General features: G+C 38.2%; 1 protein-coding gene across 2 annotated transcripts in view; it reads right to left on the bottom strand.

Moving 5' to 3' along the window:
* Positions 1 to 24,839, bottom strand: part of MATCAP2 (microtubule associated tyrosine carboxypeptidase 2) — a 62,943-nt gene that overhangs the window by 31,427 nt on the left and 6,677 nt on the right. For both annotated transcript variants that reach the window (XM_047763658.1, XM_047763657.1), the window contains exon 2: positions 19,851 to 20,551. In XM_047763658.1, coding sequence (XP_047619614.1) covers positions 19,851 to 20,551 — 701 coding nt within the window. The remainder of the gene's footprint in view (positions 1 to 19,850; positions 20,552 to 24,839) is intronic.

The following is a 24,839-nucleotide window of genomic DNA, read 5'->3' as shown; positions in this document are numbered from 1 at the left end:
GTACCTTAGAAAGACAATGACAGCAGCACAGAGAGCAAGAGAAACTGAAGCAAAAATGCTTTTGCCAATAACTGAGTTTTCCATAACATACACTGCAAACTATGACCAGATTCTAATTAAAAGAAGAAAATGCTTCAATAAATTATATTCTACATATGCAGAAGCCAGGAAATAAATAGATCCGAGACACAGAATCTGCCTTCAATGAAAACACAGTATGACAAAGAAAAATGTCACCTACGGCCTTTCCCACCTAAGAGTTGAGGTAGTCTGGATGTACACAATGGTAAGGGTAAAGTGAGAGGATAATGGCTACTAGGAGAAGGTATTTGTAAATAGCTTAGTATTGCAGACTCTTTCACCACCTACAAGGAAGCAGCCAGATATTCAAGCTGTTCTGGAGGAATGACCCTGTTAAAATAAGAAGCTAAGAGTGCAGTCATGCAAGTTTTCAAAGGCAAAAATCAATGGAAATGTTGTTTCAATAGGTCATCAAGGTCACATCTTCTTCCAAGGACATACAATTTGATTGGGATGTTTCCATCTCTGACTATAAGACAATCTTCCTTACTATTAGGCAGATAACATGATATTATATATAGAAAACTCCCAAGGCCTCTACACAAAAACTACTGGAACTGATCAACGAATTCAGCAAGCTAGCAGGATACAAGATCAACATGCAGAAATCAGTTGCATTTCTGTACACTAAAAATGAAATGTTAGCAAAGGAACATAAAAAAATGGCAGAGTAGAAGGACTGGAGCTCACATTTTGTCATAAAAGTAACCAAATTACAACCAACTGCTGAACAACCTTCAAGAAAATAGACTTCAAACTATCCAAAAAACCCCCACAAAACCCTACTCCAGAAGACAAAGAGGAGGCCACATCAATAACAGGAGGGTCAATTACATGATATAAGCAACCCCATACCTGCCAGGTGGGCAGCCCACAGACTGGAAAGTAACTTTATCACAGTATCATCTACGAGAGTGAGAGTTCTAAGCCCCACATCATGTCCCCATGCCTGGGGATCTGATATTGGGAGAAGGAGCCCCCAGAGCATTTGGCATTGAAGGCCAGTGGGACTTGTGCGCAGGAGCCCCACAGGACTGGGAGAAACAAAGACCTGATTCTTGAAAGGTACACACAGTCTTTCATGTATACTAGGTCCCAGGGCAAAGCAGAGACTCCACAGGAATCTGGGTCAGACCTAACTGCAGTTCTTGGAGGATCTCCTGAGCAAACAGGGGGTGACTGTGGCTGGTTGTGGGGGAAGGACATTGGAGGCAATGGTCTTGGGAATAAGGATCAGCATGTGCTCCTCTAGAAGTAGGCATTTTGGAAAAATCTGGCCCCACCCACCAGGGCTGAGAAGCCCCAGGCCAAACAATGATCTGGGTGGGAACAAAGCCCCACCCATCAGTCAACAGGCTGCCTAAACATCCTCCACTAATTTCACCCAGAGACAAAGCCCCACTCACCAGAGGGATAAGAATCAGCTCCACCTACCAGTGGGCAGGAACCAGTACCTACCATCAGGAAGCCTACAACAAGCTCCCTTACCAACTTTAGCTAAAAGGAGGGGCAGACCTCAGAAGCAAGAGAGGCTACAACTCCACTGAAAAAAGGAGATCAGACCAAAAAAACTATACAAAATGAAAAGGCAGAAAATTATGACTCAGATTAGGAAGCAGGGAAAAAAAAACCCAGAACAACTAAGTGATCTGGAGATTAGCAACCTCCATGAAAAAGACTTTAGACTGATGTTAGTGAAGATGACTAAAGATCTTGCAAATAAGCTGGAGGCAAAGTTTGATAAAATTATTAGAAACACTGAGCAAAGAAATACAAGATTTAAGGATTAAGCAAGAAGAGATGCAAAATACAGTAACTGAAATAAAAAGATCATTAGAAGCAATCAACAGCAGAATTTAGGAGGCAGAAGAATGAATAAGCAAGGTGGAGGACAGACTAATGGAAATACTTATGTGGAACAGAAAAAGAAAAAAGATTGAAAAGAAATGAAGACAGTCTAAGAGAAATCTGGGAAGATGTTAAACACACCAACATCTGTATTATAGGGGTGCCAGAAGGAGAAGAAAGGGGCCAGAAAAAAATATCTGAAGAGATAACAGCCGAAAACTTCCCTAACATGGGGAAGGAATCACTCACTCCAATCCAGGAAGCACATCGAGTACCATATAAGACAAACCCAAGGCTGAGTTCCTGTCATGGCATGACAGAAATGAATCGGACTAGGAATCGTGAGGTTGCGGGTTCGATTCCTGGCCTTGCTCAATGGGTTAAGGATCCAGCGTTGCCATGAGCTGTGGTGTTCATCATGTATGTCACAGATGCAACTCAGATACTGAGTTTCCATGGCTCTGGTGTAGGCTGGCAGCTGTAGCTCCAATTCGACCCCTAGCCTAGGAACCTCCATATGCTGTGGGTATGGCCCTAAAAAGCAAAAATAAAATAAAATAAACTCAAGGAGGAACACGTGGAGACACATATTAATCAAACTGACCCAAATCAATGACAAAGAGAAAATAATGAAAGCATCTAGGGAAAAGAAACAAACAACATACAAGGGAAACACAATAAGGATATCAGCAGATTGTTCAGCAGAAACCTTGCAGTCCAGAAGGGAGTGGCGTGATATGCTTAAAATGATGAAAGGAAAAAAGCTCGAAACAAGATTACCCAGCAAGGCTCTCATTCAGATTTTAAGGAGAAATCAAAAGCTTTACAGACAAGCAAAAGCTAAGAAAATTCAGCACCACTCAACCAGCTTTACAACAAATACTAAAGAAATTTATCTAGGTGAGAAAGAAAAGGATGCAACTAGAAACAAAAATAATACAAATGACAAGCCTCACCAGTAAAGGCATACTTATAGTAAAGGTAGGAGATCATCCACACACAACATGCTACCAAAACCAGAAATCATGAGAAGAGGAGGCTACAAAGGCAGAACACTGGCGATGCATTTGCAATTAGGAGACCAACAACTTAAAACATTCTTGTGTGTGTGTTTGTGTATATATATATACACAAACATACACACTCATATCAAAACTTCAGGATAACTGCAAACCAAAAATCTACACTAGATAAACACACAAATAAGAAGAAGCAAACCAAATACAATACTAAAGATAGTAATCAAACCACAAGAGAAGAGGGAAGAAAAAAGACCAACAAAAACAAATTCAAAACCATTTGGCAGTAAGAATATACATATCAATAATTACCTTAAATGTAAAAGGGCTAAATGCCCCAACCAAAAGACACAGACTGCCTGAAAGGATACAAAAACAAGATCCCTATATATGCTGTCTTAAAGAGATGCACTTCAAACTGAAAAGGACACATACAAATTGAAAGTGTGAGGATGTAAGAAAATATTCCACGCAAATGGAAATCAAAAGAAAGCTTGAGTAGCAATTCTCATATTAGGAAAAGAGACCTTAAAATAAAGAGTATTATAAGAAACAAAGGACATTACATAATGATCAAAGGATCAACTGAAGAAGAAGACATTAACAATTGTAAATATATATGCACCCAACTTAGGATCACCTCAGTATTTAAGACAACGGCTAACAACCTTAAAAGGATAAATTGACAGTAACACAATAATAGCTGGGGAACTTTAACACCCCATTTACAGTAATAGACAGATCATCCAGACAGAAAATCAACAAGGAAACAGAGGCCTTAAATGACACATTAGGCCAGATGGATTTACTACATATTTATAGGACATTCCATCCAGAAGCAGCAGACTACACATTCTTCTCAAGTGTACATGGAACATTCTCTAGGACTGATCACATTCTGGGCCACAAATAAAACCTCAGTAAATTTAAGAAAACTGCAATCATATCAAGCATCTTTTCAGACTACAATGCTCTATGACTGGAAATCAAAAAGGAAAAAATTGTTGGTGTTCCCACCGTGGCTCAGTGGTTAATGAATCCGACTAGGAACCATGAGGTTGCGGGTTCGATCCCTGCCCTTGCTCAGTGGGTTAAGGATCCGGCATTGCCGTGAGCTGTGGTGTAGGTTGCAGACATGGCTCGGGTCCTGAGTTGCTGTGGCTCTGGCATAGGCTGGTGGCTACAGCTCCAATTCGACCCCTAGCCTGGGAACCTCCATGTGCCACAGGAGAGGCCCTAGAAATGGCAAAAAGCCAAAAAGCCAAAAAGCCAAAAAAAAAAAAAAGGAAAAAACTGCAAAAAAAACCCCAAAAAACAACACATAGAGACTAAACAACATGCTATTAAACAACCAATGATCCCTTAGGAAATCAAAGAGGGAATTAAAAAATACCTATAAGAAAATGACAACAAGGACGCAACAATCCAAAACCTATGGGATGCAGAAAAGCAATTCTACGAGCAAACTGTATAACAATACAAGCTTACATCAGGAAATAAGAAAAAGCTCAAATAAACAACCTAACTTTACACCTAAAGCAATTAGAGAGAAGAACAGACAAGACCTAAAGTTAGAAGAAGGAAAGAAATCAAAAAGATCAGAGCAGAGATAAATGAAATAGAAATCAAAAAAAAAAAAAAACATAGAAAAGACCACTGAAACTAAAAACTGTTTCTTTGAAAGATCAACCAAAATCGATAAACTCTTAGATAGAATCACCAAGAAAAAAAGAGAGGACTCAAATCAATAAAATTAGAAATGAAAAAGGAGATGGAGTTGCCATTGTGGTGCAGCGGAAATGAATCTGACTGGGAACCATGAGGTTGCGAGTTCAATTCCTGGCCTTGCTCAGTGGGTTAAGGATCAGGCATTGCCATGAACTGTGCCATAGGTTGGAGAAATGGCTTGGATCTGGTGTGGCTGTGCTGCAGACCGGCAGCTGTAGCTCCGATTAGACCCCTAGTCAGGGAACCTCCATATACTACAGGTACGGCCCTAAAAAGAAAAAAAATGAAAAAGGAGAAGTTACAATGTACATCATAGAAATACAAAGGATCATAACTACTACATGCAACTATATGCCAATAAAATTTACAACCTTGAAGAAACAAATTCTTAGAAAAGTACAATCTTCCAAGACTAAACCAAGATGAAACAGAAAAGATGAAAAGACTGATCACAATAACTACAATTGAAACTGTGATTAAAAACTTCCAACAAACAAAAGTCCTGGACACATGGCTTCAGAGGCAAATTCTATCCAACATTTAGAGAAAAGGTAACGCCTATCCTTCTGAAACAATTCCAAAAAACTTCAGAGGAAGGAACACTCATTCTACCAGGCCACCACCACCCTGATACCAAATCCAGACAAAGATAGCACAAAAAAAGGAAATTACAGGCCAACATCACTGATGAACATAGATGCAAATATCCTCAACAAAATCTAGCAAACCAAATCCAACAATATATTAAAAGGATTGTACACCATGATCAAGTGGGATTTATCCCAGGGATGCAAGGATTTTTAAATATCCACAAATCAATCCGTGTGATATACATTAACAAACTGAAGAATAAAAGCCACATAAGCCTCTCAACAGATGCAGAAAAAGCCTCTGACAAGATCCAACACACATTTCTAATCTAAAAAAGAAAAAGAAGAAAAAAAAAGCCTCCACAAAGTGGGCACAGAGGGAACCTACCTCAAAATAATAAAGGCCACATATGACAAACCCAGAGCTAACATCATTCTCAATGGTGAAAAGCTGAAAGAATTCCCACAAAGATCAGGAACAAGACAAGGATGTCCACACTTGCCACTACTGTTCAACACAGTTTTGGAAGCCCTAGCCACAGCAATCAGAGAAGAGAAAGAAATAAAAGGGATCCAAATTGGAAAGGAAGAAGTAAAACTATCACTGTTTGCACACACCATGATACTATATACCTAGACAGTCATAAAGACGCCACCAGAAAACTGTCAGAGCTCATCAAGAAATTTGGTAAAGTTACAAGAGATAAAATTAATACACAGAAATTGACTGCATTTCCATATGCTAACAATGAAAGATCAAAAAGAGAAATTAGGAAAACAATCTAATTTACCATCACATCAAAAAAAAAAAATGCCTTGGAATAAACCTATCCAAAGAGACAAAAGAACTGTACTCTGAAAAACTACAAGACACTGATGAAAGAAATCAAAGACCGCACAAACAGATGGAAAGATATACCATGCTCTTGGATCAGAAGAATCAATATTGCCAAAATGACTATATTACCCAGGCAATCTGAAGATTAAAATAACCAAGGACATTTTTCACAGAATTAGAACAAAATATTTTAAAGTTTGTTTGGAAGCACAAAAGACCCAAAATAGCCAAAGCCATCCTGAAAAAGAAAAATGAAGCGGGAGGACTCAGGCTCCCTGTCTGAAGGCTATACTACAAAGCTACAGTCATCAAAACCATATGACACATGCACAAAAACACAACTCTAGATCAGTGAAACAGGATAGAAAGCCCAGAATTAAACCCACACACCTATAATCAACTAATCTGTGACAAAGGAGGCAAGAATATACAATGGAGAATAAGCAGTCCCTTCAATAAGTGGTGCTGGGGAAACTAGACAGCTACATGTAAAAGAATGAAATTAGAACACTTCCTAGAAGAAAAGAAATCGTAAAGATCAGAGCAGAAATCAATGAAGCAGAAACAAAGAAAACCAGAGAAAGGATCAATAAAACAAAGAGCTGGTTCTTTGGAAAGATCAACAAAACTGATAAACCCTTAGCCAGACTTACCAAGAGAACACTTCTAACACCATACACAAAAATAATCTCAAAATAGATGAAAGACCTAAATTTAAGATTGGATATTATAAAACTCTTAAGGGGAAGACAAAGGCCGAACACTCTCTGACATAAACCACAGCAGTATCTTCTCAGATCCACATCTTAGAGTAATGACAATAAAAACAAAAGTAAACACATGGGACCTAATGAAACTTAAAAGTTTCTGCACAGCAAAGGAAACCTTAAATGAAATGAAAAGACAACCCACAGAATGGGAGAAAATATTTGCAAAATAAAGTGACTGACAAGGAATTAATCTCCAAGACACAGAAACAGCTCTCGCAGCTCAATACCGCCTCCCAAAAAACACCCCATTAAAAAGTGGGAAGACAATTTTCCAAAGAAGACATACAGATGGCCACAAAAAAAGTGACAAGACGTTTGACATCACTAATTACCAGAGAAATGCAAATCAGAACTACCATGAGGCACCACCTTACACCAGCCAGATTGGCCAGTGTCAAAAAGTCTACCAACAATAAATGCTGGAGAGGGTATGGAGAAAAGGGAACCCTATTACACTGTTGGTGGGAATACAACTACTATGGAAGACAGTACGGAGATTCCTCAAAAAAAAACTAAAAATAGAATTACCATTTGATGCAGCAATCCCACTCCTGGGCATCTATCCAGAGAAAACCATGCCTCAAAAGGATACATGTAGTTTAATGTTCATTGCAGCACTATATACAATAGTCAAGACTTGGAAGCAACCTAAATGTCAATCAACAGAGGAGTGGATAATGAAAATGGTACATATACACAATGGAATGTTACTTAACCATAAAAAGGAATGAAATTATGGCATTCGCAGCAACATGGATGGACCTAGAATTTATCATGCTAAGTGAAGTTTGTCAGAGAGTGAGACACCAAAATCATATGCTATTACTTATATGTGGAATCTATAAAAAGGATGCAATAAACTTCTCTGCAGAACAGATACTGACTCACAGACTTTGAGAAACTTCTAAAGGAGATTGGCAGGGGGGTGGGGAGGCTGGGCTGGGGGTTTGGGATGGAAATGCTATAAAACTGGGTTGTGATGATGGTTGTACAACTATAAATGTAATAAGATTTATTGAGTTAAAAAAAAAAAAAAAAAAGCCTTTCAGGAAGAATAAAAATCTAAGTCCTTCCAGGAAAAAACAAATTTTCGGCATTCTTGTCCTGGCTCAGTGGTTAATGAACCCAACTAGTATCCACGAGGATGTAGGTTCGATCCCTGACCTTGCTCAGTAGGTTAAGGATCCAGCGTTGTTATGAGCTGTGGTGTAGGTCGCTTACGTCACTCAGATACTGCATTGCTGTGGCGTAGGTTGGCAGCTATAGCTCGGACTCAACACCTAGATTGGGAGCCTCCATATGCCACAGGATATGCTGCAGGTGCAGCCCTAAAAAGACAAAAAAAAAGAAATTTTACATCAAGACATCTTGCTATCAATGAAGGTATTTGTTTTCTAATTATGTTGTTTCTATCAAAAAAGGAAAATGAACACCTGTCTGGCTTAAGAGCATATGATTTTATTTATTTATTATTCATGTGTTTTAATGCAACAATGAATTTCCTATTCCATTTTTACTATAAACTTTAAAACCAAGACCTTATTTTCCGAGAACCATATTTAAAATTCTTTATGTTAGGCTATCATTGGTCTCAATAAAACAGAGTTTATGTTTAACAGATCTGGTGAATCAGAGGTGGCCAACTGGCAACCCAAGGGATGAATGTGGCCCACAAACAGGTTTTCATCAGTCTGAACCATTTTTGTTTAAATCAGCTATCAACATTTACAAATCAGAAGGCCTCATATAAAATTTATCTACCTTCACTTAAAACTTCTGAGGCTATAATAACACTGGCCCCAAACTGCATCTCAAGTTAAGTAACTGCTGTCTAGCTTCCAGTTTCCCATGGTGCCCACCCAGTTCTCTGCAATCATTTATGATCTCTACTAAGATTCCACAGGCATCTGAGTTTGTGACCCCTGAGATACTACAGCTGTGTAAAGTTTGCTAACCAGGAAGAAGAAAATGAGAATTTATTTCCTAGCATATTTGGTCCACCTAGGTACTTTGAATACTACAACACTACAGACAAAAACTCAATTGCTCTGCCATAGGATGTTAGGCATCACACTGTTTCAATGTAGAAAAAGCTGCTGCTGTCAGAGTTCTTTACTTTTCTCTATTCTAAATACCTCAGAGATTTTACAATAACTCTACCAAATTATGTTGGATAGCATGGAATCATTAATTTTCATTGACTTTAAGTAATATAGAAAATTTTAGGACACTCAATTACACAAGCGCAACAGTTTTTTTTCAGTTAAGTAGATGTAGAATATACTATCAAGTAATATCCTAATTCTTAATTAATATGGTTATGATGGAAATGGCTTTTTAGAGAGACATCAAATACCTTTTTAAAAACAAACCATTTCCACCAGCCAGAATGATCATCATCAAAAAGTCTACTAACATTAAGTACTGGAGAGGGTGTGGAGAAAAGGGAACCCTAGTACACTGTTGGTGGCATTGTAAATTGGTGAAACCACTGTAGAAAGCAGTATGGAGATTCCTCAGAAAACTAAACATAGAACTACCATCTGATCTGGCAATCCCACTCCTGGGCATCTATCCAGAGAAAACCATGACTCGCAAAGACACATGTACTCCAATGTTCATTGCAGTACTATTTGCAACAGCCAAGACATGGAAACAACCTAACTGTCCATTGACAGAGGAGTGGATCAAGAAGATGTGGTACATATACACAATGGAATATTACTCAGCCATTAAAAGGAATGAAATACCAGCATTTTTAGCAACATGGATGGACCTAGAAATTATCATGCAAAATGAAGTCAGCCACACAATGAGACACCAACATCAAATGCTTTCACTGACATGTGGAATCTGAAAAAAGGACAAACAACTTCTTTGCAGAACAGATGCTGACTCACAGACATTGAAAAATCTATGGCCTCCAGAAGAGGCAGTTTGGGGGGTGGGGGGATGTGATTGGGCTGTGGGATGGAAATCCTGTGAAACTGGATTGTTACGATCATTATACAACTACAGATGTGATAAATTCATTTGAGTAATAAAATAAAAAATAATAAAAGCGAACCATTTCTTGTAGCTTGCTATATCGGCCCTCATGGCAATGATTTTTTTTTGTCTTTTTGCCTTTTCTTGGACCACTCCCAGAGCATATGGAGATTCCCAGGCTAGGGGTCCAATCAGAGCCGTAGCCACTAGCCTATGCCAGAGCCACAGCAACATGGGATCTGAGCTGCATCTGCAACCTACACCACAGGTCACTGCAACACCGGATCCATAGCCCACTGAGCAAGGCCAGGGATCGAACCCGCAACCTCGTGGTTTCTAGTTGGATTCATTAACCACTGCGCCATGACAGGAACTCCCGATGATACTTTTAAGGACATATATTTTTATAAGAAATCAGGTTCTCCTTCTGATCTTTCATCACTAGTATATACAAATACAGATCAGAAAGAGAAATATTGTCAAAATGAGTATACTACCAAAGGCAATCTACAGATTCAACAAAATTCCTATCTAATTACCAAGGACATTCTCCATAGAACTAGAAAAACAATTTTTAAATTTGTATGGAAACACAAAAGACCCCAAATAGCCAAAACAATAATGAAAAATAAAGACAGAACTGGAGGAATTAGGCTCCCTGAATTCAGACCATACTATAAAGCTACAGTTATCAAAACAGTATGGTACTAGCACAAAAACAGAAATATAGATCAATGGAACAGGATAGAAAGCCCAGAAATAAACCCAAGCACCTATGGTCAACTAATCTATGACGAAGGAGGCAAGAACATACAGTAGAAGAAAGGTAAGTCTCTTCAATATGTGGTGCTGGGAAAACTGGACAGAAACATGTAAAATAATGAAATTAGAACAGTCTCTAACACCATACACAAAACTAATCTCAAAATGGATTAAAGATGTAAATATAAGGCCTGCACAATAAAACTCTTAGAGGAAAACATAGAACACTCTTTGACATAAACCACAGCAACATCTTGTTTGATACATCTCCTAGAGTAATGACCATAGACACAAAAATAAACCAATGGGACTTAACTCAACTCAAAACCTTTTGCACAGCAAAGGAAACCATTAACAAAAAAAAAAGAGAACCCACAGAATAGGAGAAAATCTTTGCAAACAATGCAACCAACAAGGGTCTAATTTCCAAAACATACAAACAGCTCATACAGCTCAGTAACAACAACAAAAAAACCCAACTGAAAAGTGGGCAGAATACCTAAAAATACATTTCTTCAAGGAAGACATATGGCTGGCCACTAGGCACATGAAAAAATGTTCAACATCACTGATTATTAGAGAAATTCAAATCAAAACTACAATGAGGTACCACTTCATACCAGTCAGAATGGCCATCATTAATGAGTCAACAGACAACAAATGCTACAGAGGGTATAGAGAAAAGGGAACCCTCCCTCACTGTTGGTGAAAATGTAAATTGGTGTAACCACTACGGAAAACAGAATAGAGGGGTTCCTCAGAAAACTAAATATAGAACTACCATATATCCAGCAATCTCACTCTTGGGCATATATCCAGACAAAACTTTCATTCAAAAAGATACCTGTACCCCTATGTTCACTGCAGTGCTATTCACAATACCCAAGACATAGTAACAGCCTAAATTTCCACTGACAGATGAATAGATTAAGAAGACTGGGTACATAAATACATTGGAATACTACTCAGTCATTAAAAAGGACAAAATAATGCCATTTGCAGCAAGATGGATGTAACCAGAGGCCCTCATACTCAGTGAAGTAAGTCAGAAAAAGACAAATACCATATGATATCACTTATATCTTGAATCTAAAATATGGCAGAAATGATCCTATCTACTAAACAGATCACGGACATGGAGAGCAGACATGGACATGGTCTCTGGGGAAGGGGATGGACAGGAAGCTTGCGGCAAACTACTACATTTAGAATGGATAAGCAATGGAGTCCTACTGTACGGCACAGAGACCTATGTCCAGTCTCTTGGAGTAGAACATGATGGAAGATAGTATGAGAAAAGGAATGGACTTGGTCACTTCGCTGTACAGCAGAAACTGACACAACACTGTAAGTCAACTAAACTATAAAAAAGAAATCAAGTTTATGTTTTATTATTAAGACAGTATCCCTGAATTTTGTAAAATTATGGCTCTGTACTCTGTCTCCAAGCTGTTGGAACTCTTACTTGCTCAGAGGTATACTGTACCTTTCCTAATGACTACTCTCCTTCCCAGAAGGTGCTTTGTCTGTGCTTTCCCCTCAAGGTGCTACTGGACTTTTGGTGACAGGAGCTAATTTTAAAAATCAATAGTGTTAATGTGTAACTTAGTACTAATTTTCAGCTTCTCACATTGGGAGAATAGGTTGCCAGCGAGCTGATAAGTAATTCACACTTTTCTGTATTAAAGATACATTGTGAAGTTTAATGTAAAATTCATGTGAATTTAAGATAATAGATTTGCTACCATCCTGATTTCCCTGGTTATTTTCTTCACATTTCTGCTATTACATTACCTTCTTAGTAACCTTAATTTGAAAAGCATTCTCCTGAATTGTCAAGTTGAATATATGCATTTAAATGTTTTTTCCCCACTAGGTTTTGTACCTAGAGAAACAAATTTCATGTATTTAGAAAGTTAATTTTAACAAACCAAAGTATTTGCCAATTACATTGCATCAATAAAGCAGTGATAACTGACGTAAAATAATTCTCAGTTAAGACAGCTTACAGAAACTCAGCTTTTCTGTGATTAACACGTAATGTGGAAGAACAGCTAAACATTTTCACAAAACACACAACACAATCGAATACAAAATGTGACAGCAAATGGAATCTTGATTTGATTAGCCATAGCATTTTGGGGCCTGGAACTTAAGAGAGATGTGTGTGGTCATAGAAAAGGCTTTTAAGGATCATTTAGTCAATTTCCCTCAAAATGTGTATGAGGAAAGTGAAAGAGACAGGGTGATGTTTACATGAGTATGTAGCCTGGGGACAAAAATAAAAATAGAAACATTCTGCACTATAGCACACAGGGGAAACTTTATAGGTCGAGTCCATCTCTCTCTGATAGAGCAAGATTCCTAAAAATTAGTCATAAATCAAAGAATATTCTAAAAGAAGGAAGTTCCTCAATTTCTTAATTACATTTACATGTCTAACAATCTTATTTAAGACAGATCTTACAGCTGGTTTTAAGAGTTACTATTTCTCTATTGGCTGAGAGGGTTATGTCTATTGAGATATTGTAAAGATTAACAAGCACATCTTTATGGAGTGCTTTGATATGCTAAGATAGATGAAAAAGATACTTTATTGCATGTTTTTGACATTGTTTTTTTGGAAAATATATCTGCACATTTCTTCTAGTAACTACAAGTCTTTACCATCTGTTCTTCATTCATAATAACATTCCTTAATACTTAATCCCTCATCTTTAACTGCATCTTTTCCCTCAGAGGTTATAGTATAAGATGGTTGGAACCAAATCAAAGATTCAAAAAGCTTTCTTCTTTACAAATCAGTTCAGTGGTTTATTTTTACTTAGATGGTGGATTTTAAAACATTATTTCCTTCTACAATCTCTATCTCATGCCACTGTTTGTGGCTTTTTCTACTGCTGTGTTCACTACTATGACTAGTGTAGCACTGACACAGCAGGAAAGCTAAGATGACTGCCCTGATGAGAACTATTGAACAGGGAAGGAGCAGGGAATAATCATTCCACTTTAGCTAATCCATAAAAATGTTTCCTTCCATTAATATGGGTAATCAAAAAATGACTATTTGAAAAATAATTATTTTGACAAATACAAAGTCTTAGGAATAGGAAAACAATGGATACATTTCTTCACTGGAGAAGAAAAAAAAATTTTTGTACCTGCATATGTAAGTTGCTAGGCTAGGGGTTGAAGTGGAGCTACCAATGCTGGCCTACACCACAGCCACAGCCACGTGGGATCCAAGTAGTATCTGCTACCTACCCCACAGCTCATGGAAACACCAGATCCTTAACCCACTGAGCAAGGCTAGGGATCGAACCCACATCCTCATGGATACCCACTAAGCCACAATGGGAACTCCTGAGGAAGGAATGTTTGAGAAATTATTTTTTTTCACTTGAAAACACCTAATTTTACTTTAACCCCCTTGTCAATTCTGGGTTGTGTATACTCCATGTGAAAGAGAAAGAAAATAGGTGAAATGCAATGGTGAGGACAGTGGTCAACAAAGAAAAGCTATGTATCATGGGAGCTATCTATGATGGAAGGATGTTTCTGCTTTGTTCCCTGGCAGAATAAAAGGAGCATGAAGAGAGAAACCAGCCATCTACAATGTTGTGGATAGCCTCTTCAGGGCGCCGTTGTATTTGCATCTTTCAAATATTACCAGTTTACAGACCAGGAGCCAAGTTTTAAACTTGCTTACTCTTCCTAAGGCACTAAATAACAATGTACCATGAGTTGAGACTGAAGCTGTAGCTGAAAGATGAGGATGGGTGCTATAACAGGAAGAAGGTAAAAACTCTTGTCTTAAAGCTTCCAAAAAACAGTAACTAATAATCACTATTTCATTATTTATTTTTTTATTTATTGTCTTTCTGCCTTTTCTTGGGCCACTACCGCAGCATATGGAGGTTCCTGGGCTAGGGGTCCAATCAGAGCTGTAGCTGCCAGCCTACGCCAGAGCCACAGCAACGCAGGATCCGAGCCACGTCTGCAACCTACACCACAGCTCACGGTAACGCCGGATCCTTAACCCACTGAGCAAGGCCAGGGATCAAACCCGCCACCTCACGGTTTCTAGGTAGATTCATTAACCACTGCACCACGATGGGAACTCCCAATAATCACTATTTCATAAGTGTATCACAAACAGCAAAAAATATCTTCCAGAGTTCCCGTTGTGGCTCAGCAGTAATGAACCCAACTAGAATCCATGAGGATTCAGATCTGATCCCTGGCCTCACTGGGTTTGGTACCTGGTGTTGCCATAAGCTGTGTATGTCACAGATGCAGCTCAGATTCAGCGTTGTGTGGTGTAGGCTGGAAGCTGCAGCTCTGATTTGACCCTAGCCTGGAAAACTTCACGTGCCACAGTGCAGCCCTAAAAAAGAAAAAAAAAAACTTCCAGTCCCCATAATCAGCTTCTACCAAAGGCATCCTTGCCTGCCAAGTGAGATCTTCTGATCTGGTGCTCTTTGAGTGCAGGGGGTGCATTATGGCTAGAAAAGACTGGTTGAACTATTCTGTGAAACAGTGATATGCTGAACTCCAGGCATGCTGGCTTGTTAGAGCTGAGTGAACTGTTATTAATTTGCAAAACAGTGATCTTACATTGCTTGAAACTGGTCATGGTGGAAGTGTTAATATTTACACCATGGAAAGAGAGCTAGTTTGCCAACAGACCATTGTAATGAAGACAGAGAGCATGAGAAAGACTCTGACCTCAAGAAAATGACTTCACTTCTCTAGACCAGTTTTTTCAACTGATAACAAATATTACCAGTATTGTTCCTCATATGAGGGACTAAAGGTAACAGGTGAAAAGTACTCAGCAGAGTAATGAGCAAATATTACGCACCCTATCAATGCTATTTGTAACTTGTAATACATATATGGTTCATATGATCGCATCCTTAAATTTAAAAGCAATTTTAATGGACTAACAAAGGAGCAAGGGTCTTGAAAAAAACTAAAAAAGGCAGTGTCAACAATTTCCTAATAAAGTAAGTATACTTTTTCTTGTTCATTCTTCCCCAGCTACCCTCCACACAGAATTTCTACTAACTTAGCATACATTTAATTTACTTGACCTGCTAAGACAAATATCATACTGGTAAAAAAAAAAAAAATGTGTTATAATGCCAAATAAGAACCCCATGCTTATGGTAAGTATTAATGCCACTGTATGAATGTAGGGCCCAGACTCAATTTGTGAATGGTACCCCCTGGAATTGTGTGACACAATGGCCCTTTACAAAGCTATAAGTCACACCTTGTAACTATCAGGAATGTCAAACTGACAACAAATACAGCCCACGGAGATGTCTCACTTGGACAGTACAGAGTTTTTTTTTTCTTTTCCTAAAATCTGAATGTAAATGCCTTTAAGAAATCAACTTAAACCCACCACTCCCCATTTCTTCTATCTAGTAAAGTCTGGAGGAAATGAGACGTAGCTTCAAAAGAGTCCTCTTACAATGAAGTCACAGGAGGCAATTAACTTCTCTAGCAACTGAATTCTAAGACCATGTAAAGATTTGTCTTCCAAGGAAACAAGGTTTTTCTAGTAGGCTGGTCATATAAGCACCCCTATGCCTAGAACATTCTAAAATTCCAGACTCCAGTTGTGGCTCAGTGGGTTAAGAACCCAACTAGTATCCATGAGGATGCGAGTTTGACCCCTGGCCTTATTCAGTGAGTTAAAGGATCCAGCACTGAGTTAAAGGATGCAGCACTTCCACAAGCTGTGGTATAGGTCACAGATACGGCTCGGATCTGGCGTGGCTGTGGTATAGGCCGACAGCTACACCTCCAATTCAGCGCCTAGCCTGGGAATGTCTATATGTTGCAGGTGCGGCCCTAACAAGAGCAAAAAAATAATAAAAATCCAGACTCACTAAAGGAAAAGAGATATTCAACATAAAACATACTGTTTGCACAATTTAGGCATAGCAAGTTAATCATCATTTAGGGAAAGTTTTATTTCAACGTAGGAAAACTATTTACCAGTCAAGTTCCCAGACACCAGGCTCACATTAATTTTGCAAGCAAGCCTTTGCAAGGTTGGCAGTCTCAGGCATGTTTTAACTTTTTTTGCACGTCTTTAAAACTTTTCCACCCTGACAGCCACAGGGTAGACTCAGCCAACACCCCCCAAAGCTTTCTTTTTCTCACACAAAAGCTCCCCATTTACCAATCACTAATGATCCCCACTGCTCCACTTTTATTAACAAGTAAGAACTTAATTCAAATTTTACCTTATTGAGCCAAACCAAAGTTGACTTATTTCTACTATGTTATTAGGTATCATTCTACCAATAAGAGCTTCCAGTTAGCAAGCTCCTAGGCAGGATCTACAATGAGAGCTATGATTCCAGCTAGAGGTGGAAAACCAGTCACTTTAACTGCCCAGTGACTTTATCATATCAATATGTAATTTCCATTTGACTTTTGGAAATACTGCCAAGGACTCCCATTACTGCCCCGAAGACCTTCCTCATCTCTCACTTCCAACCTTGTTCAACAACGTGTTGGGTCTAAGGCCATATGGATATGCTATCTAGGTTTCCTAGAGATGGTCAGCGACTGAGAGGTAGGACAGACAGTGACTGCCTGCCAGTTTACTGCTCAAATGTGCCACTAATGATCAACCTCTGAGCTGCTGTTGAGGAAGCACCTAACCCTTGACAGCTTCAGCATTCTCTTATCCCAGATCCCCTTTTCACACCCAGGATGTACTGCACTCTTTACTGCAAAAGGTCCATAGCCTCTCAAAATATTCCTGGTTTCTATCCGTTAAAAGCCAGGAAGCTGAGAGCAACCATGGCTGCCAGCAAGAGGCTAAGCAGGATTCAGCAGGCTCTACCTGGAGTTATAGTTGAGTCCTGTAGCCCATGCTAGATGCTAGTGCCTCCTGAGGAATCTACCTTCTGGACCAGGAAAAACTGAGTCCTGGAACTCCTTGACATTGACAGGGTAACCAATTAGTAATGACCTTAGTTCCATGTGGTATCTGTGCCTGGATCAGCAATACTCTGCCAATCTGTGCACTGAAGAGAACCACAGTCACTCTCCAACAACAACACTCTCCAACACTGCCTGCCTTGGAAAGATCCAGCTCATGAAAACTCAAGAGACTGTCACCTAGGGGTTGGCATGGTCTCAAGGCTGGAGGCCTTAGACCAATGGGCAACTTGGCCTTTCTGGCCCCCTGTGCAGCATGTTTCTGAGTCCTGAAACCAGCCCTGGAACTCCTGTTTTAGCTCATGGCTGAGGAGGGGAAGGATGTATCATGTTAGAATTCACTCAGATGCTAAGTAGGAATTTAAGCATATTTTGTGGGGGCCTTGTTCTGATGAATCTCCTCTATTTGATTAAAGTGGTTTAAAAAGTACATCTGGCATTTGTTGAGATCATTCTCCCAAATGGCGGCATCTGAAGTACCAGCCAGCTAGAATTGCTGGTGCTATTCAGAAGTCTCAAGCAACCCAAGCATAAATTTTATCTCCTTAAACTGGATTTGGATTGAAATAAAAATTGTAGAGTCACAGGGAAAGCACTGTCAATTCTCAATCTTTGAAACTGCTAATGCTTCCTCACTCCCTTCCAAGGAAATGAAAGAGCATTTATTTTGACCTAATAGTGAAAAATCCCTTTCCAACTAGTAGCGCTTGTGGTAGGATTTCAAATTAAAGAATATTGGTAAAGAAATTTCAGCCATCTCTTTCTGTATTAGTGGGGGAAAGCTAATAGCATTTTTAGAATTACCAACAATTTTAAGTGAGTGAAAGCCCTATTCAATTAATTGCAGTTTCCACGACAAAAACAAAAGTAACAAAATAACTGCCAAAATGAGAATAAAACAATAGCTGGACCTTCTTATTTGTGTTTACCACAATCTCAGCACATTACAATAAAAAGGGGAATGCACCTTCAAAAAAACACAGAAGCAGTAGTGAAGGTTTCTTCTAACACAGGAAGATAAACAGCAAGATTAAAATTGTTTTAAGATAAGCTTTATGTAATGACTTTAAAACACTGGTCCATGTAATTTATAACAATAAAAAAAAATTGCTGGCCACAAGTCAAAAGAACTTGCATTGTAGCAAAACACTATAGTAGGGCATCTGCAACAAGCAATGGAACCATGAAGCTGTAGCTAGCCTACAAACAGATATTCAATCGCTGACAAAGCCAAGTTGACCTGATACATAATAAAAATGAACATTTTTATGCACATTTAAAAATATAACTTGTAAAAAGTTAACCAAATGTAGTCTTTTATGATCTCAACACTATGTCTTGAAGGTAAACATTAGCCAATTTCTCCTCAAATACTTAAGTGGATTTTGAAGCTTATTAAGATCTTAAACACACAAAACTATGTGCTATAAGCATCTAGAATGAGCAATTTGGAAAGTGTTGCTTATTCTTATCATGACTTGCTAATTTTTTACTTTAATTTTAAAATTCCATTATTTTCTTCTTTAAACAAGTATGTAAAATTTACTTGATGTTTAACAATTTCAATAAGCATGAAAAAGTATTTGGCAACTGCCAACGGCTAGGTCCCCAAAAATGCCGTTAGGGTCCTAAGCAAGCTCAGAAGGCAACAACCACCTAGGAAAATCAGATATTTTGCATACTGCATCGAAGACATTCAAAATTAAAAAGTAAACACAAACATTTGGTGGGTTAAGGGGCCACGAGTTTACAACTCCCAAATGAAAGCCTGGAACCAGAATCTGAAGCTTTTTCCTAATACAGCTGCTTCCTGATACAAAGTCTATATAGTAGATTCTTTATAAATTTTTTTTTCCTTTTTCAGCTCCCCCATGGCATATAAAAGTTCCTGGGCTAGGGATTGAATCTGAGCCGGAGCTGCGACCCAGGCCACAGCTGTGGCCAACGCCTGATACCTAACCCCCTGGAACTGGGCCAGGGACTGAACCAGTGCCTCCACAGAGACAAGCTGGATCACTAACCCACTGAGTCACAATGAGAACTCCTCTTTATAGCTTTCTATTAGTGCAAAAAGGTTTACATATGGACTGTACCACTCACCTGGAGATTTCTTGTCACATATTTACACGTCCTGGATGGAAGTTAACTATAAACATAAGTAGTTGGGATATTTTAAAACAACTTTTTTGCTTTAAGACTGCAAATAATTATTTTCACTACATAAAAATGAAATATCACCACTGAAGTAGCATTTTACCTGCTTAAGAAATCGGTCAGAGGCACTGCTGTGCTTGGCTAATACACTTGGCAGGGAAGGATTAGCATATTCAAACTGAGGATTGTAGGTATAATCAGACTTAAAGAATCTCAGTTTTTCTTTCTCCAAGTTGGTGGGCTTTATAGCTGTCAGTATACAAAATTTCTTTCCAGAAAAGTCATCTCCTTTTTCAAAACTTCTAGACAGCTGAGGCTGTGGCTTTGGCTTTGGAAGTGTGGAGAAATGGCGCCGCTTGACCTTTCTTTCATTTTTGGGTTTTGGTGGCAGTACTATGCTGTTTCCTGTAACAGAGATATCATGCGTAAACTTTACAGGACTTGACACTGAACTAGTGACAAAAACAGCAGGCTGCCTTTCTAGGCAGTACCAAGTACCGCTGCTCATCACAGGCACTGGGGCTTTCATCTTGCGAAGATCTTTGCTACGTGAAGAGCCAGGAAATTTGCTGGGTTTTCTACATCTCTTGGAGTAGGTGGAGGAAGACTGTTTTTGTGAATGATGCTTTTTCTCCTCTTTGCTCTGTAGTAGGACATTGTAACTACTGGTTCCAGTTGTGAAAATGTCCTTTAGTATTCCAGGAGATAAATGTGAAATGCTTCTTTTGCTGTTAATGATCAATGACTCTTCTGCATTTAAAATAGACTTCTTAGCAAGTTCTTGCTCAGGCCAGTGAAGCTTTTCTGTGTTGATAAAATCAAAACAAAAGAAATAACAAAGATACCAGGTGAAGCAAACTGATTATTATATGAAAAGTATTCTAAAGGGTCTGTAAGGCTTTATAATTTTGAAACAATATTTTGAAAAGACATTTTAAATATTAAAAGAATATATTACTAAATTTTGGTCATGTTAGACCCAGTCACTTCTATATGAACGTATATATGCTGAATTGTTTATATAAATCCTCAGCTTTGAACCATTTAGATGATCAAAGTCTAATACAGATGTGAAATACACATAATCTGAAAACTCCACCAAAGAACGTGGATTTCACAGAAAGAATACAGTTTTTAATAGTATTACCAATATCAAAGTAAAATCCAAGGCACGTTCAAAGCCAACACAATCTTAAAATCTGACACTATATAGAAAGGCAGCCATCAGTAAAAAGACAAAAACGCTATCTTACCTCAAAAAACATTTTTAAAATTAATGATATGTGTATGTTCAAGAACATTTTAGTAATGTCACTCCATGTTTATTAATTTTCTCAATTCTAGGCTATAGGTTAAGATTAAAGAAAGTCAAATTTTTTCTTGCCAAGGCGTAAAAAAATGTAATTACTCTGTAAAGTATCAGTATATCAAATGCCAAATTAAGGAAAGGTCATTTTTGCCTTCAGATCTCACAATTGCTTTAAAGAGGTAAGAATCACTTGCAATACTGTTGCTCATGCACTGTTTTTAAACTGTATTAATTTGCATTCTGTCATTCCATAAATACAGCAATACTGCTAATAGGTACATGAATCTGAAAAACCTCTGTATAAATACATTCAACCAGCTAATAATCTGGCTCTGAAAGCAAGGCAGTACTATGAAGATTTGAGTAATAATACGAGGTAGTATAAGCCTAAATGTGAAAAACAGAAAATACAGACAATAACCTATGGTTCAGGGAAGGAAGAGAGCAATGTGAAGAGAAACAGATGAGGCGATTTTCAGGTCAACTTTAGGAGTTTTCAGATTCAACTCTAACCTAAAAAAGTGTTCGAATTTTAGACAAAACTTAAAATTTAAAAAAAAAATTATTTATTTAATAAATCCTGTTATTTGAACTCTATTTGACCATGTCTGCTTATAAACCTTTTCTATAAATCCTTTCTACAAATGTGACATGTAATTCTCCCAACCAGCTCTCTTTTCCAAGTCTCATGGATCCTTATGCCTCTAGCCCCAAACCTTTGGTTCCTACTATGGAGGCAATATTAGAGCTAGCAGACTTGGACAGCTATCTACTTTGCCAAGAAACATTTTATTCCATTAAAAAAAAAACTGTTTACCCACAAAATCTGTCACTCACTCATTCAAGAGTAGACATTCAGAGATCCTTTCTATAAGTAGTATTAAATAATAATAATAATAAAACTAATTTGTTGACACATTTATGTGAATTTGAGATTTCACCAAAAACTGTCCATGTTATATCACTCAAGCTTCAGAAATGTTAAGCAATTTGCTCAAGGTTATATGACAAGAAAATAGTAAACAACAAACTGTGATTTGAATGCAGATGTGTCTGACTAAAGGAGTCCACACTCATTCAATTATCAACAGACATTCAGTATTAATTCTGCTACATGCACAGCACTATACCTTTTCCTCCTCTGCACAATACACAGCAGCCTAGTAAGACATGGTAATCTGAACAACTTATGTACTCAGATAGGTACTAGGACCATGTTTTACCCATTTTCCTCTTACATCTAGCATCTGGTAGACATCCGATAAATGTACACTGAATAAGTAAATCAATCAACGAATGACATAAACCCTAAACATCCCATTCTCTAACCATTTCATTAGGGTATTTATAGTTCTGGAACCATTCTATACTTCTATGAGGGGATCACTGCAGAAGTGTAAATATAACCCAGAAGACCTGAATCAGTGGTTCTCAACTGGGAGAAATGTTCAGCTCCAAGGGACATCTGGTCATCTCAACTAGGGAGGGGAGCTACTATCATCTTTTGGGAGAGGCCAGGGAGGATGATAAATTCCTTCAATGCATAGGACAGCCTCCCACAACAAAAACATTTGTCCTAAAATAGTGTTAATGTAGAGAAAGCCTGCCCTAAATGTAAATTTTTAAAGCCCAGAAGTCACAGGGTTTAAAGAAACAGAATCAGTCATATCAAAAGTAGATAATAATCCAAATATGTAAGGTGCTTTGAAGTCCTCCTAGTTAACATTTTCTAGGCCAGTAAGTGAAATGTGAATTCTGCTGTCTAAAGTATAAACTTTTAGGGGCTAAATAAAATGTCTGCGACATGTACAAGCTGAAAGGTAGCAACTAAACTGTACAGGGTCAGGCTGAAGGTCGATTGTACAAAGAAGCCATTCAATAATGTTTTAAAAAAAAAAAAAAAAAAAGCCCCAAATAAACAGAACAACCACAACTTTGACCAACGGCTGGCAGGTCCCAGATCCTCAGGGGCTTCATACTTAAGTGTTGCCAACTGATAATCAAAATGGGCAGGCTGGGCAAACATAGGCTAAGGAACACAGGCTGCAGTCCAAATGCCCATAAACAATGTCAGTTTCCCTAATAAGGCACCACAAGTTTAGGAGACAAGAGGTGATAATAATAGGAAGACTGAAATGGACATGTAAAGGAAAACAGTAAGAGAAGGGAGATAAGAATAAGGGTATCACAAACCTAAAAAAGTCAGTAAGGACTAGGCACAGCCAGGAAGGTAAAAGGAGGTAGCCAGGTTTTGCTCATTTGGTCTTTATAATAAAAAGGGGGAAAATGACCTCAAATTAAAACCACTGTGAAGAATTCCTAATTTTGGTGGTTTATTACAGGTATATCAAATTTTTAAAAAATGAATATTCAATGTAAAAATGCTTTCTTTGGTTCCTAAGACTCAGTAGCTCTATGACCAAAGAGCTGACCCCCAAGAGTTTTATTGTTTTGTCATAATGCATCAATGGCTTCTAAATTCACAATTTTGTCCCATCTCAAACAAATCTATACATTTCAAGATTCTTAAAAAAAAAAAAAAAAAAAAAAAGGAAAGTTTGTCTGTATTTATGTCCAAGAGTGGGATGGCGGGGTCATAGGGTAGTTCTATGTATAGTTTTCCAAGGTACCTCCACACTGTTCTCCATAGTGGTTGTACCAGCTTACATTCTCACCAACAGTGCAGGAGGATTCTGTTTTCTCCACACCCTCTCCAGCATTTGTTATTTGTGGATTTATTAATGATGAATGTTCTGACTGATGTGAGGTGGTATCTCATGGTAGTTTTGATTTGCGTTTCTCTAATAATCAGTGATGTTGAGCATTTTTTTTATGTGCTTGTTCATCTGTGTATCTTCCTTGGAGAAATGTCTATTCAGGTATTTTGCCCACTTTTCAATTGGGTTGTTGGCCTTTTTGCTGTTGAGTTGTATAAGCTGTATATTTTAGAGATTAGGCCCTTGTCAGTTGCATCATTTGAAAGTATTTTCTCCCATTCTTTAACTTTTCTTCTTGTTTTCTTTTTGGTTTCCTTTGCTGTGCAAAAGCTTGTCAGTTTGATTAGATCCCACTGGTTTATTTTTGCTTTTATTTCTGTTGCTTTGGGAGACTGACTTGAGAAAACGTTTGTTAAGGTTGATGATGCAGACTATTGCCTTTGGAATGGATTAGCAATGAGATCCTGCTGTGTAGCACTGGAAACTATGTCTGATCACTTATGATGGAGCATGATAATGTAAGAAGAATGTATACATGTATGTATAACTGGGTCACCATGCTGTACAGTAGAAAATTGACAGAACACTGTAAACCAGCTATAATGAAAAAATAAAAATCATAAAAGTTCCAAACCATCTGCTAAAACACTCAAGGAGGTGTAGGGGGTGGGAGAGAAGTTGCAGTGTGTGCAAGACAGAACACCTTCTCCCTCCAAGGAGTTGAGACATTTCAGTTCACTTTCTAACTCTCTACCTAAGACGTTTAGCATCTGTCTTTATTAAGCTCAATCTGTTGATAAATATTCTGGGAGTCCCAAAGGTGTTATCTACTTAGTAAATGCCAAACCTGCCAAATGCTGATATACCATGAAGTTCATAAAAGTGGGGCAGGTGGTCTTTCAAACAATTATTTTGGGGGGAGGGGGGCTGTGCCCACAAACATGAGGGAGTTCCTAGGCCAAGGATGGAACGTGTGCCACAGCAGTGACAACAGGTGAATCCTGAACTGCTAGCCCACCAGGGATCTCCAAACAACTCTTATAAGGTGGATATAAATTAATTTCTC

The sequence above is a fragment of the Phacochoerus africanus genome, chromosome 16 (assembly GCF_016906955.1).
Source record: "Phacochoerus africanus isolate WHEZ1 chromosome 16, ROS_Pafr_v1, whole genome shotgun sequence".
Classification (NCBI taxonomy): domain Eukaryota; kingdom Metazoa; phylum Chordata; class Mammalia; order Artiodactyla; family Suidae; genus Phacochoerus; species Phacochoerus africanus.
Note: the sequence above shows the minus strand (reverse complement) of the source record. Positions and strands in the feature narration are given on the sequence as shown.